The 15,880-nt window shown below is 43.1% G+C and overlaps 1 protein-coding gene across 8 annotated transcripts in view; it reads right to left on the bottom strand.

Annotated features, from left to right (window-relative positions):
- GBF1 (golgi brefeldin A resistant guanine nucleotide exchange factor 1) overlaps positions 1-15,880 on the bottom strand; it is a 113,307-nt gene that overhangs the window by 43,395 nt on the left and 54,032 nt on the right. For all 8 annotated transcript variants that reach the window (XR_013957150.1, XM_080620593.1, XM_080620589.1 and 5 more), the window contains one exon: positions 1,776-1,907. Coding sequence is in view for 6 of the 8 variants with exons in the window: in XM_080620593.1 (XP_080476719.1) it covers positions 1,776-1,907 (132 nt within the window). In the remaining 2 variants the exon portion in view is untranslated. The remainder of the gene's footprint in view (positions 1-1,775; positions 1,908-15,880) is intronic.

The following is a 15,880-nucleotide window of genomic DNA, read 5'->3' on the forward strand; positions in this document are numbered from 1 at the left end:
CAAATATCAGCTACACTGAAATTTGCCTGCTGTGGTTATGCTGGAGTCCATCCTTCCTTGCTCCATGCAGTTTGAAACAGATTTGTATCTTAAGGACAGTTTTAAGCTTTTCCTATGTGTAGGCAAGCTTAATCTTATATTACAAAGAGAAATATACAACCCAAAAGCTTTAATTTTACAACACAAGCCTAGCCAGATATTCAGTCAGCACCATTAATCCCAGCCTCAGTGGTATCTGGAACAGCACAAAGAACATGGCTGCTGTGAATGTCACCTGAAGCAGCAACAGAGGTCTTAGATGACAGGTTCTGCTCCACAACATAATTCAGGCAGAGGGTCTTTTCCACCGTCTACCACTTGCACATGATCAGCAACAGTTACACGGATGCGCCCTTGGTGGAGTAACCTGATTAATACTCTAAATAACAACTAGCTAGAGAAAGACTATACATTCTTAACTACGTTTCTTACTGTTTCTGCCTCAAATCAAGTATTTGTAGTCGGCTGCCTGTGCAGACATTTGCGTGGACATGTGATACCAGCCTGATGTTCTGATCCCACCCAGACCATAAAAGCCCAGAAGAGTCCATCCCCCTGTTCTATGTTGAAACTAATATATTTTGCATCCTTGCTTACTCCTTTATAGGGACATGTTTCACAGGCTTATTAAGATTTCTTTTTTGTCCTACGAAGTGAATCCTGCATAATTTTAGTTATTTTTTGCCAATTAGTTATACCAAATACCGACCACAAACTGCTGTCTTGATACACTAGATTTTCATCAAACTTATAATTTTTTTTTTTTTTCCCCCCTTCCTGTGCTGCAAGTCCCCATTTTTGCTCATTTTAATTTTGGGTCTTTCTTTCAAAAGTGGTCTGCATCTACATCAAGCACTTTCTAACTTCCCTCATGCTAACGCCAAAGAACAAAGTATTTAAAACAACAGTGCCAAAACCTCAACAGTGTTCCCTTACAATGCCAAGGAGGAAAAGAACTGAGAAATTTGAACCTGGGGGGAGGAAGACGGGCAAAATAATTTTCTCCAAGTGAAACTATGTATAAACAAACATAGGCAAGTTCTGTAACTCTTACACCAATGATCAGAAAGTACTAACAGAATTTACACAGAAAAATCAAGCACCACTAACAGCAGCATTGAAGGCAGACAGAAAGCCAGCTAATGAGTTACTATAAGCCAGCTGAGCCATGGGAACTGACCACATGCACATTGTTAGTCTTTCACAAAAATAAAGGAGAACACACACATTTCAAAGTCTGGGAGTGGCAAAACTGTCTCTGCCATGGTAACTGTGACAAGTGAAGAGTACAGGCATACCACTGGACAGCCAGACTGGGCAGAAAACCATCCTCACCCTGGAGCAGAAATATTAGTTCACAAACCAAAATAAATTCCACTGTGTTTATGCATATTACAACACTGTAATCCAAACTGGTACTCTCCCCTCCCTGGCCCTTTTGCTCAAACTGCATTAAACAGCAGCTGCCAATTACCACAGTCCAGCAGCGGCCATAAGCACATGCAGCAGTCAGGGCATGCTAGAAGCTGTAGTTCTACTTCTAGCCATCGCTGAAGTGCTACGAAAGACCAGCAGGTATGATGCTAAGAAACTGCAGATGCCTATTTCCCCAGCATTAATGACAATTTTCTTATTTCCCCAACCTCCTGATTAAGACTGCAAGCATGTATTCTGACCAAAGACACATCTCAAGGAGATGCGTTTAGTGGAATTTTGGTAAGTGCCACATAACATACCTATTAGTGCATATGAGAGGAACTTATTCACAGAGGTGAGGGCCAATCCAGTTATGGGGCCTGTAGTGTCTTCAGAACGGATTACTTCCAGAAAAGGCCGAAGAAAGACATTGGGTTCAATTTCAGATAGCTCTGTTAAAATAAAAATAATTTAAAAGAGGCATTAGACTTCACTCATTAGGATTCACTTTCTCTTTAAGAATTTACAGCAAGCTTAATCTCAGAGGAAAGAGGCCTGCAACAGCTTAGTTTCGGAAGTCTGCTGGGAAAATAAGGGTTCCTTTTAAATACACACACACACACACACACATATACGTATATATTTTTAAACGCAGTGGTTTGTTAAGTTCACTTTCTTGTGATCTTCAGAACATCCTTCTGGAGCCTTCTAAAACAAATCCTATCGTAAGAACAGCCTGTAAACAACACAAAGCCACTGCTGCCTAAATTCATGTTTTAACTAAATGGCAGATACTGTTGCATTTTCCTAGTGCTCCTGAACCTGCGTGATTCCATGAACTATATAGACCCTGCCCCACCTTCCACCACTTCCGTAACATCCTACTACGCACACGCATGGTACAAATGTACAACCAGGTTAATTGGATCTCTTGCAGTGTTACGCCCCAATACAAATTGCGTTTTTGCAACACTACCAGTTTGCTTGGCAAAGACAGGAGAAACCCCACAAGATAAATTTAAAACCTCTCCTGTCTCGTTCTCAGAATACCTGTGTAAGCCTCTCAACCAGAGAAGCAAAAAAGGCACTCGCTGTTTTGGACTGCAAGTATTCTCTCTAAAGCTGCAGTACAAGAAGGCAGATGCACTGAGCTGCTGAACTGGAGAAAGAGCAACTAACAAGTATCCTAAACTTTTCCAGATGATCAATCGAAGCTTTGGGAATAAAAATAAGAAATACAGAAAATAGGAAAAAATAGGAATGGAAAAAACCAGAATTAGGGAAAGTGACAAAAAAGCAACCCCACCCCAAAAACCCAAACCAAAACCCCCTAACAATCAAAAACCCAGCATAAGGAACCAACCTGAGAGAGACTTAGGAGAAAAAGCATTTAAAAGCAGCTGAAGGCAACCACAAGACAGCCATTACACAGGCAAAGAAGAGTACATTAAAAGCAACTTGGATAATCCTAAAACTAAAAAAAAAATTAAGTACAAACACTTGGTTCAACTTGCTAAAACCTACACTTTATTCCTAATAAAAGTTAACAAGTCTAATAGCTAATAGTGTCACAGGAACACTGGCATTTATATTCCTGATGATCCAATATTGCATATGAGCTTCTCTGAGGCAGGGAAGAAAAAAAATCCTGTAATTCCTGTATCCTTAGACAAGCTGCTGCTTTCTCACCTACCAACATAACTCAATTATTTTACTTAAGGAAAAAAACACATCTAAACCCTCCTGATTCTAAGATAAGTGAAATTCCGTTTTATCATAGTTCCTATTGAAAATCCTTAAGTATCAAAGTAAAAAGCCTATCAGAAAGCATATTAACATAACTGTGACAAATTATGGTGAGGAAGCAAAGGAGGAAGAACAATGCAGGGTGGGGGGTTTTTTGTTTTAAATAGTTAAGACCATGGAGAGCAATGAAGCATGACAGTTTTGCTGTTAATTAAAGCAAAACTGCTTTAAAGAAAGAGAAACTTTGGGAATCATTACGCAGTCTCTTTCCAGTCAGCCACCAGTTCAAATCAGTCCAACACCACTAACTTATAAGAGGTTAAAACGAAGGTGATGATTCAATATTTTTGGCTTAAGAACAAGTCCCCCAATTTGCAAGATAATATCCTGGTGTGACATTACAATTGTGTCACCTCTTAATAGCTCATAGAAATGCAGAAGATCATAAGACACGCTTTCAATGACATTTATTTAAGTGTGCTTTATAGAATACTTGTCTGGTCACAAGCACTTGGACAACATTAAATATAGTAAGACTACTGGGGATCAACACTCAAAACTCTTCTTCCCACTACTGATCCTTTCTATAGAATGAATTATAATCCTGTCAATTCCTCCAGCTTCCTTCTATCCAGTGAGCCCAAGATGGAAAAGCTGCATCTTGATTAGTGGAAAAAATGGGACTTCTACAGATGTATATCATCTCATTCCTCCCATGCAGCTCTGAAGACAAACTTCATAGCAGAGGATACATAGGTTACCACACTCCCTATTTTCAGGACAACAAATAGTTTCTTTTACAAGAGTGGAGAGCAGTTTCATTTCTTCTCTTTCAATTAAAGTTGTGACTATTGATGTGGTTAAAGATTGGATTCCCCTGCAGTCTAACTGAAATTCCCAATTTACATGAAGAGCACAAAATGGTTTGTCTTAATTAGGATTTAATTAGGCACATACTATTGATTACACAGCAACTCTGGCCAACTTCTCTGATATTCAAAGACTGTAGCTTTTATGGTAACGCAGCATTTTACATTAAGCTCTGTGAAACTGACTGTGTAAGCTGTAAAACTCTTTCAGACTGGATAGCTGGTGCGGTGTTACTGAAAATTAAAAACATACTAATCAGAGAGTACTGTTAGTGCAAGACTTGGCCACTAAAAGATTACTGTCTGAGGGACCTTAATTTCAGTGGAACACCAGTCACACCGCTAGCTGTTTCCATCTGGGCAGTCTTCACTTGATTACTACAATGAGCTCTTCTTGCTGGCAACATTTGTAGGCATTGAGGACTTACAGGGGTCACTGGTTCCCTTTTGAATCAATCTTGGTAGTGGTGCTTGCTGCAATAGGAAGATCGGGAACTGAGAAAAAGACTCATACTGTAGCTATTCTTGCTATATCCTGTCTTGAAAGAGATTACTCTCACTGGCTAAAGTACCAGTTCAGCATCTGAAAGTGGCACTAAAGCTACTTGGAAGTTTGTCATCAAGTAACAATTTTACAAACTCAAAGCTCAATACTTTTAACACTCTCCTATTGAGTTCAGCAAAGTTAGTTCAGCAGGTCTCTCCTGGAAAGGTTTTCATAGCCTTATATACTGAACATGGCAGAGTCCAGAACCAACCTGCCAGCCCCTTCAGAACAGGAAGTGCAAGGTGCACTCCATGCGAGCTTTTTCTACCAGAGCTCAAGTTTAATCTAGAACACAGAACAGCAGGAACTGAATAATGCTCTTTTCACAATACCTGGGTAAGGTAGGACCATAGTTTTTAATGGGACTTGTTCTGCTCAGCCAGTTAAAACTTCATGAAAGTGACACTGTGTAAAACCTTGATCTTTTTTGGCACCTAACTGTAAAGCAATTCTATGCTCTCCTGAAAGTAAGAACCTCAGAAAGGCCAATAAAATAAATTATAATTTTAACAGTTCCTTTGCCAAAACAAAGGCTGTATAAAGTAATACTGAATGTTTGGAAGTAGATACTTGAACTTTTATAGAGGCTTCCAAAAAAAAAAAGTTCTGATTTTTCAACTCTGGTTCTCCCTCTGCCAGATTCAGATTCAGGCGTTACATGTGAGGAAACCACAACCAGTGACAGACTTGAGAATTGCTGATGGAGCTGTTTCTCCAAGTACGTTTCTTAGCACGAGAACCTTCTCAGTGTTTGAACTAGAAAACATGGCATGGTTCTCTGCTTAGGCAACTACTTTCAACTCAGTGGGGGAAAACCCCATAACCAAAAAACACACCCCAAACCCCATCAGCCCCACAATCATGACCTCAGCCTAGGGTATTACAAGAGAAAGAATTGAACAAGTGTCTACAAGGAAACAAAAATTTCATTAGAGATTCCTACAGCAGCCTTCTTTTTCAATCTACTCAAAGCTAGGGAAAAATCGTATTAAAACATGATTCAGTCTTACATGAAGAGCCAGGGCTGCTTTGGGGATCAGCTGGAAAGAACTTCACATTCTTTTCACACAGGTACCTTCAACGAAATTTCAGGGAAGCAGAGACCAGCACTAGCACTACACCCAAGGAAGCTCAGCTAGCCCAAATTAGTGCATGAGATTGAGAAGAAAAGGAAGAATATCTTAAGTAGTGTATCAGAAAGCCAGCTCTTCAGATCGGCAATTTTAATATGAGGATGGAATTCCTTGGAGACCACAGGGCTTTCCTTCATTCACCCTATGGTTTATTTGCGCTTAGACATACACATCTATAAAGATAGATAATTCATCTTTAAGCACCTAACTTCTGTTTAAGTAATCCCATCCAGCCATTCTAGCACTTCAGCAAACAAGCTGCATCAGACCTCTGGCATCCCCCTTCTCCTGAAGTACAGGAGCAGGTCCCCCTCAGAAGAGTTTTCTTATTGGTAGCACACTGTTGGCACATTCCTGATCTAAAACGCTCACATAAGCTGCTTTCTCTGGCACTTCAACTCTTCACTCCTGAATAACTCTTATCAGGATCGGCTATGCGTTCCGAATCAGAGTAAATGAACAAGAAAAAATTGTTTATGACATGTTATTTCAACATCATTTGTCCCCAGGACAGGCAACTGCAACCCAAACCACATGACCTGGACTCCTCTTATGCAGCAGCTGTTGGCCTTGGAAGCCCAGCCTTCAGAAAGGCTGTCTCAATCGTATCCCACGCACCTCTCCAAGGCAGACAAGCTCAGACAAGAACAATGCTTCAAGCATGTGCTATTACGTTCCCTGCTTACGTACTGACCTGTGCAATGAACAGGCATTCTTTCTACTTCTTAAGGTGGGAAAAAGACAAAGATAACACTATATCAGAGTAGAAATCTTCAGGATTCCTGCCTAGGAGATAAGTGAGTTTATGCCACAGAAAACTGAGGCACCACCAATTGCTTTGTCTAACTAAACTTTGGTTTAGTAATAAAATTACTAAATCAAACTAAATCAAAGGGTTCACCGTCAAAAACACTTTCTGCAGAGACTGCTTTTCGGGCCTACATGATTTTATATGTGCTTTATTCTCAGTTCACTCACCCAAACCCAAAACCTTTTGGTTTTTTTACCCAAGGGTGAGAATTCTCTGCATCTCTCTCAGTAAGTTAGAGAGAAGAAAAGTTACAAGGAAAAGTACAAGTTACAAGAAGAAAAGTTGCAAGGAAAAATTGTCCTTGCCTTTTAAAACCATGTACAAGTATTGAGTAACCATACTCTTCAGATTTTCAGAAAGATTTCTTGAAGTCTTAAGTGCTGGAATAAGCACTGGCTTAAACTCACCCAGATTAAAATGCAGAATCACAGGGAAAGGAGAAATACCTTTGAGTTAGTCCTACATTGGTTATTTTAGAGATTAACAAAACTAACAAATAGAACTACAGTAACTTGTTTATCTAACGTATTTGCAGAGCTTGAATTTGCTTTCCATAGTGTCAGTTAGGCAACAGCCACAGAACAGTATATGCATACTGGATCTATGTCCCCTGACAAAACTACAATTTCAGCAGCTCTACAGCTGACGAGCAGAGAGGGCGCATGTTTCACCACTCCGAAAACAAATTCTCCAGATTGACTGGAACACATCCCACCCTGCACCTGCAATAAAAGACATGCCATGAGTTCTTTTATTTAGGAAGTTTAGTCCAATATTTAACTCCATTACACAGTATCACAGTATGTTAGAGATTGGAAGGGACCTCAAAAGATCATCTAGTCCAATCCCCCTGCCAGAGCAGGAACACCTAGATGAGGTTACACAGGAATGTGTCCAGGCGGGTTTTGAATGTCTCCAGAGAAGGAGACTCCACAACCTCCCTGGGCAGCCTGTTCCAGTGTTCTGTCACCCTCACTGAGAAGAAGTTTCTTCTCAAGTTTAAGTGGAACCTCTTGTGTTCCAGTTTATACCCATTACCCCTTGTCCTATCATTGTTTGCCATTGAGAAGAGCCTGGCTCCATCCTCATGACACTCCCCCTTTATATATTTATATACACTAATAAGGTCCCCCCGCAGTCTCCTCTTCTCCAAAATATAGAGACCCAGCTCCCTCAGCCTTTCCTCATAAGGGAGATGCTCCACTCCCTTAATCATCTTAGTTGCCCTGCGTTAGTTAGTTTAGTTAGTTAGTTGCCCTTAGTTGTTACTGACCAATTAATGTAGAGTAACAAGTGTAAAAAAACTAAGCTAGAGGATCCACATTCATTTGTGCTTGAATGTATGTTCCCCTCCAAACAGTCCTGGTTTTGAGTGAAAAGAATCCTCTGCCATCTCTTCCCCCAAGGGGCTTTTGTTGATGTTTTGGTCTTGTTTTCCTTGCAAGGTCTAGACCAACCCTTATAATATGGGGCAATGTGTAGTACATTTCAAGAGATTTTAATACCTGAAATGAAAGATTGCTACTTATACAGTCTGATCTAGCAGCTACTGTGATCAGAGAAATCTCTAGTCCTTCTTTCTGAAAATAATGATGTCCACTAAAACTGGTATATAAGAGGTCATCAAAAAGAGTAGACAGCTAACATTCTCTACAAGTTCTTCAAAATATCATTGTCTTACCCCAGACTGAGCTCTTAATAGATGAAGAGAACTGAATTCTGACAGCTAGGGAGAAGCTGAGGAGCCAGGAACCTACATCCTAGATTACAGAATGCATAAATACTGCAAGCTGTTTTAAAAGGCTGCTGGGATTGCACAACAGCATACAAGCTCACCGTGGGGATGTGTGGAAGCAAGCTTTGTGTGTATCTCTGAAATCAATACTTCACTATAACTGTTACCAAAAGCTTTATGTATGATAAAAGTAAACAAAGGCCCAAAATTAAGGATTATTCAAGCCAATGAAGAAGTGAGAATTAACTGCATCCTTTTCAGTATGCCTGTAAAATATAGTCTTCAAAGCTAATCCCCTGTGAATTGAAATGGTCATCAGGGGCCCAGGCCCACCATATCTAGAGGGAAACAGTGCCATTCACAGCCGCACATGAATGCAAGGCTAGAATTACAAATGCAGTTTGACAGGGGGAACCCAGAGCTGTCAAGCCTGTTCTGTTTGCCTAATTTCATTACAATGGCACAAATGCTTTGATTTGTCACACTCCAGCTTCATGTGTTTATCTCCCTTTCATTAAATATGACTTCAACAAATGATTGTTCCATACTGCCATGATCTCAAGCACCCCTCAGAACTGAGATTTTTATTTTGAGGAAGGGTGACAGAATCACAGAATAGTTAGGGTTGGAAAGGACCTTAAGATCATCTAGTTCCAGCCCCCTGCCATGGGCAGGGACACCTCACACTAAACCATGCCACCCAAGGCCTCATCCAACCTGGCCTTGAACACCACCAAGGATGGAGCATTCACAACCTCCCTGGGCAACCCATTCCAGTGCCTCACCACCCTCTCAGTAAAGAATTTCTTCCTTAGATCCAATCTAAACTTCCCCTGATTAAGTTTGAACCTGTTACCCCTTGTCCTGTCACTACAGTCCCTGATGAATAGTCCCTCCACAGCATCCTTGTAGGCCCCCTTCAGATACTGGAAGGCTGCTATGAGGTCTCCACGCAGCCTTCTCTTCTCCAGGCTGAACAGCCCCAACTTTCTCAGCCTGTCTCCATACGGGAGGTGCTCCAGTCCCCTGATCATCCTCGTGGCTCTCCTCTGGACTTGTTCCAACAGTTCCATGTCCTTTTTATGTTGAGGACACCAGAACTGCACACAATACTCCAAGTGAGGTCTCACAAGAGCAGAGTAGAGGGGCAGGATCACCTCCTTCGACCTGCTGGTCACGCTCCTTTTGATGCAGCCCAGGATACAGTTGGCTTTCTGGGCTGCCAGCTCACATTGAAGCTGGCTCATGTTCATTTTCTCATCAATCAACACCCCCAAGTCCTTCTCTGCAGGGCTGCTCTGAATCTCTTCTCTGCCCAACCTGTAGCTGTGCCTGGGATTGCTCCAACCCAGGTGTAGGACCTTGCACTTGCCATGGTGAAACTTCATAAGGTTGGCATCAGCCCACCTCACAAGCGTGTCAAGGTCCCTCTGGATGGCATTCCTTCCCTCCAGCATATCAACCAAACCACACAGCTTGGTGTCATCGGCAAACTTGCTGAGGGCACACTCAATCCCACTGTCCATGTCACCAACAAAGATGTTGAACAAGACCAGTCCTAATACCGATCCCTGAGGGACACCACTCGTTACTGGTCTCCAGCCGGACATGGAGCCATTGACCACAACTGTTTGCATGTGGCCATTCAGCCAGTTCTTTATCCACCGAGTGGTTCACCCAGCAAACTGATGTCTCTCCAATTTAGAGGCAAGGATGTCATGTGGGACAGTGTCAAACGCTTTGCACAAGTCCAGGTAGATGACGTCAACTGCTCTGCCCCTGTCCATCAGCAGTTCTGTAGCCCCATCATAGAAGGCCACCAAATTGGTCAGGCAGGATTTCCCCTTAGTGAAGCCATGCTGGCTGTCACCAACCACCTCCTTGTTTTTCATGTGCCTTAGCATGGCTTCCAGGAGAATCTGCTCCAAGAGTTTGCCAGGCACGGAAATGAGACTGACGGGTCTGTAATTCCCCAGGTCATCCATTTTCCCCTTCTTAAAAATGGGGGTTATTTTTCCCTTTTTCCAGTCATCAGGAATTTCACCTGACTGCCATGATTTTTCAAATATGATGGACAGTGCCTTGGCAACTTCATTTGCCAGCTCCTTCAGGACCTGCGGATGGATTTCATCAGGTCCCATGGACTTGTGCACGTTCAGGTTCTTAAGATGGTCTCGAACCAGATCCTCTCCTACAGTGGGCCTAGGGTCTTCATTCTCACAGTCCCTGCATCTGCCTTCCAAGACTTGGGTGGTGCAGTCAGAGCATTTGCCAGTAAAGACTGAGGCAAAGAAGTCATTAAGAACCTCAGCCTTCTCCAAATCCAGGGTAGCCAGTTCTTCTGATAGCTTCCGGAGGGGGCCTACATTGTCCCTAGTCTGTCTTTCATTCGCTACGTACCTATAGAATCCCTTCCTCTTATCCTTAATATTCCTAGCCAAGTTTAATTTTAACTGGGCCTTAGCTTTCCTAACCTGGTCTCTAGCTTCCCTGACAACATCCCTGTACTCTTCCCAGGCCACCTATCCCTGCTTCCACCTTCTATAAGCCTCTTTTTTCCCCTCTAAGTTTCCTGAGCAGCTCCTTATCCATCCAAGGAGGTCTCCTGGCCCTCCTGCCTCACTTCCTTCTAGTTGGCATGCAACACTCCTGAGCTTGGAGCAGATGATCCTTGAATAACAACCAACAGCCTTGGGCCCCCCTGCCCTTTAGGGCTATATCCCATGGAACCTTACTAAGCAGGTTCCTGAAGAGGCCAAAGTCTGTCCTCTTGAAGTGCAGGGCAGTGAGCTTGCTGCACGCTCTTCTCAGTGTCCCGAGGATCTCGAATTCGACCATCCCGTGATCGCTGCATCCAAGGCTGCCCTCAAGCGTCACATTTCCCAGGAGCCCTTCCCTGTTGGTGAGCACAAGGTCAAGCACGGCACCTCTCCTTGTCGGCTCCTCTATTACTTGCAGAAAGAAGTTATCTTCCACACAATCGAGGAACCTCCTGGATTGCGTGTGCCAGGCCGTACCGTTGCTTCCAACAGATGTCAGGGTGGTTGAAGTCCCCCATGAGAAGAAGGGCCTGCGAGTGTGAGGCTGTTCCTCTCTGTCCATAGAGCACTTCATCCACAGATTCCTCTTGATCAGGTGGTCTGTAATAGACTCCCACAGTAATGTCCCCCATTGCTAAAGGAGAACCCTTTAACTCTGACCCACAAACTCTCTGTCGACTGCTCACCCGTCCCCAGACAGAGTTCCATACTCTCCAGCCTATCCCTAACATAAATAGCAACTCCCCCTCCCCGCCTGCCAGACCTGTCTTTTCTAAAGAGCCTGTAACCTTCCATTCCAACACTCCAGTCGTAGGAGCCATCCCACCATGTTTCTGTGATGAATACTATATCATACCCCCATAGATGTGCACACATCTCTAATTCCTCGTTTGTTCCCCACGCTATGGGCGTTTGTATAGAGGCATCTGAGCTGAGCTCCAAATGAAGCCGGCTCATTGGCTGGAGCAGCTGGAATATCTCTGCATCGCTCCTAGCATTTATTATAGGTGCTGGCAACTGACTGGGTGTGTTGGGATGGAACGATGCCCCCCTGCCCCAACACATCTAGTTTAAAGCAACCTTGACCAGCCTGGCAAGCCTCCTACCAAAACCACTCTTCCCCTTCTTTGTCAGACCAGCTCCACCAGCCCCCAGTAGACCTGACCTACAAACTTGGGCCCCATGTTCAAGACACCCAAACCCCTGACTATGACACCACCCTTTTAACCATTTATTAACTTGGCCAATCCTCCTAGCTTTTTTAAGGTCCTCTCCTTTATCCTGGAGAATTGACGAAAAGACAATCTAAGGTCCAGAGCCCCTAACCACCTCTCCCAGGGCTCTGTAGTCTTTCTTTATGTTCTCCAGGCTACTGCTATCAACATCACTAGCACCCACATGGATCACCAGAAGCAGGCAATAGTCCGTGGGACTCACTAGAGCAGGCAGCCTCTCTGCAACATCCCTGATCCGTGCCCTAGGTAGGCAATACACCTCCCTCGAGACCGGGTCAGGCCGACAGATGGGTGCTTCTGTTCCTTTCAAAGTAGAGTCCTCTACCACTATGACCTGTCTCTTTTTCCTGGCAGCACCAGTAGAGATCTTCTTTACCAGTGCATCAGCCAATGCATACTGAGCATTTGACTCTTGATATCCTTTGCGCAGGGCACCATAAACTCAAGTGAAATATACTCCTATAGGAACTATTTACACCTACCAGGAAAGCAGGAGCACTGACAGTCCCACCAGTGTTAGCAATTAGTTATCAGGGGCTTCATCTGATGCCATGCTTCAAATTCAGCTGTTCTGACTGCCCATTAAAACCCCCTGAGCATTTTTTCATAAGCAGGTACTTGCTAGAGTATCTGCAGCCAAATTTACACTGAAAACTCCAGCTGTCTCTCCAGTGTTATTCTCCAAGCACTTTTCACCCATAGTATTCTGTTCCAGAGGGAGTAATATTATGAGAAGATACTCATTTCATTCATAAGGAGAATGAATGTCATCAACAGGAAGTATGGAGCTACACAAAGTGCATGACTACTCACTTCTTGAATTTTTAAAACACCAGTCATATAGATTGCCAATGCAAGTTGTTGGGATAGTACATTATTTCAAAAGTGAAAGTTGTTTAATTCTGCCCTTGTTTCTTAGCACTAAGCAGACAGCAGACATGGAAATAACTGCATCTTGACAAATTTTTTCTGAGCTATGCTTGACATGTGTTAGTCAGAAGTTATATTCAAAAGGCTCTGCTTCAAAAGAACAGCAGCTCTGAAAGTGAACCGAGAGATAATTTGGTATAGCAAAGTTGAAGGTCACCAGGAGAAGACTTTGTTACAAATCCTGGGGTATTTCCTCCCACCCTGTGACCTGAACACCTCTGAAAGCACACAAATCAATTACATAGTAAAAGCCTACTGTTTCCAAATTGGTCTCCTACAAGTGTATTGATTACCATGTGAACAGCAATACCCATATACCTTTAAGTGTAATTTCAATACTAACCCACCCCTGTTTTCTAGAAACCCTTCCTCCTACATCATACTAGAGCAACACCTGATTATGCCAGCACATGCCAGAGAAAGATTAGATCAAGACCCATGAACTGTAAAGCCACAGATGCAAATTCAGAATTACTTAAATAACTTTTGATCTCCATTACAGAGAAGGCGATTGCTCCCAGGGAAAGGAGATGGGAGAATACAGCTGATGTGAACCTCTAATAGGTTCTGGAATATACAACATTTTTGTAGCTTTTCAGACAGATGCAAGCTCTAAACTCTTAGTGCCAATTGTAATGGCACCTAATCCTACTCCAGAAAACTGAACTCCTCAGTAGGTCTACAAAAAGCGATTTGAGATCTTATCCCTTTCTGAACGTTTGGGGTATTTTTACCCCCAGGGGTGGAAGTTACTTAAACGAAGCTTTGAACAACTTCCAGGGAAGAGAAATCAACTTTCCCATACACCTGTAAGGAAGAAGTCCTTCAGTAAGCTAAATTGGTTAACCCCCCCGCAAACCATTATTCCGTAACAGTGGGGTGAGTGAAATGCAGGTGAGCGTCACCTTTTGCCTCCTTTTAAAACCAGCTGAAATGATTTTGAAAAGATTTCTTACAGAAAATCAGCACGCACATGACAACAGACAGCTCTTGTGATGAACCTGCATCAGCTCTGAACTTCAGAACCCACAGGCACTCCTCTGATCCAGTGACTTTCAACTCTAAATGAAATTGCTAAACCAAACTAAACCAAAGCAAAAAGCAGTCATCCCATGACAAATTCATCTGCCCTTGACCAAACGCTGATAGTTATTGATCTTGCTGCTGTTGTGAATTAGGGCCAGGTTTCCCAAGGTTTCCTCCTAATACGAGAGAGACAGCATGGCCACTCTAACAAGGCCGACTAGGCTAAATGAAACCTATGGGGAATTGCATTGCACACTGCCAAGTCCAGAGGATGGACTGATCTGTCCATCTTACTGACAGCACAAGTTTGATGTGTGTCAAGTTTAAGCACTCTTTTTCCTCTCTAAAAGAAATTGGCATGTGTCGAAGGAACAGCAATTGGATTGTGACACTCTACAGAACTCTATTCAGTCACTGGACTTGCTTCACTATGATATTTTACACGTCTTGCGCGGTAACAGGCCCAAACTAAGTAGGCAATTTAAAAGCCCAGGAGAAATTAAAACTTCTTCCCTGGTATTTTAAACTACAGTAATTCTCCACAGCTTTGTGTGTCTACCACGCTATGAATAGCTCTCTTGCTGCAAATTCAACATGTTGTGAAAAGGAAAGCTTCACTACTTCTAAGGGGCTGGAGAAAAAGATTACAGTTTTATCATCAATTAGCTGTCTGGATGTTACCCTGTTCTGTTTACCCCTTCCTCAAGGGAAGCCCAAGAGTACCAAGGGGAAAAATTAAAAGGAAACTGAAGAACAAAAAATCCCAGACAAAGCAAGGGATTTCTTGTGTTGCCGGAGAATCTAAAAAGCATCAGTGAGACAGACAAAATCCAAAGAATGAAATGAAGAAAAGCCTGATGGCTGAAGAGGAAAGAAATCTTTTAATGACAAAATCTCTCAAAGGTTTAATGTACCTCGCTGTTATGATTTACACAAATTCTTCTATCCAACTCGAACTAATCTAGGAGACATTGTGCTTTGCCATGCCATTACCAGTAAGTAAAATTCCCATGTGCTAATGGCAAAACACAATTGCCCAGAGCTCAAGAACAAACACACTAAGTTACCACAGATATAAAATGGAAGCCTCAGGGAGAGCAGGGTGTGAAACATTGTGGGAATCTTAGTTTCAAACCTACCAGAGGGAAGAGAGAACAGAAGCAAAAGGGAGAAGAGACTGACCTGCTGGCAGTCAAACTGTTGCCTTAAGACATTGCAACAGTAAAAACATTGAGCAAATTCTCCCCCTCCCCTGCCGGCAATATATAAAGCAATCAGTAATCTGTATATATAGAATCATAGAATCATAGAATAGTTAGGGTTGGAAAGGACCTTAAGATCATCTAGTGCCAACCCCCCTGCCATGGGCAGGGACACCTCACACTAAACCATGCCACCCAAGGCCTCATCCAACCTGGCCTTGAACACCACCAAGGATGGAGCATTCACAACCTCCCTGGGCAACCCATTCCAGTGCCTCACCACCCTCTCAGTAAAGAATTTCTTCCTTAGATCCAATCTAAACTTCCCCTGATTAAGTTTGAACCCGTTACCCCTTGTCCTGTCACTACAGTCCCTGATGAATAGTCCCTCCACAGCATCCTTGTAGGCCCCCTTCAGATACTGGAAGGCTGCTATGAGGTCTCCACGCAGCCTTCTCTTCTCCAGGCTGAACAGCCCCAACTTTCTCAGCCTGTCTCCATACGGGAGGTGCTCCAGTCCCCTGATCATCCTCGTGGCTCTCCTCTGGACTTGTTCCAACAGTTCCATGTCCTTTTTATGTTGAGGACACCAGAACTGCACACAATACTCCAAGTGAGGTCTCACGAGAGCAGAGTAGTGGGACAGGATCA

The sequence above is a fragment of the Psittacula echo genome, assembly GCF_963264785.1.
Source record: "Psittacula echo genome assembly, chromosome: 6".
NCBI lineage: Eukaryota > Metazoa > Chordata > Aves > Psittaciformes > Psittacidae > Psittacula > Psittacula echo.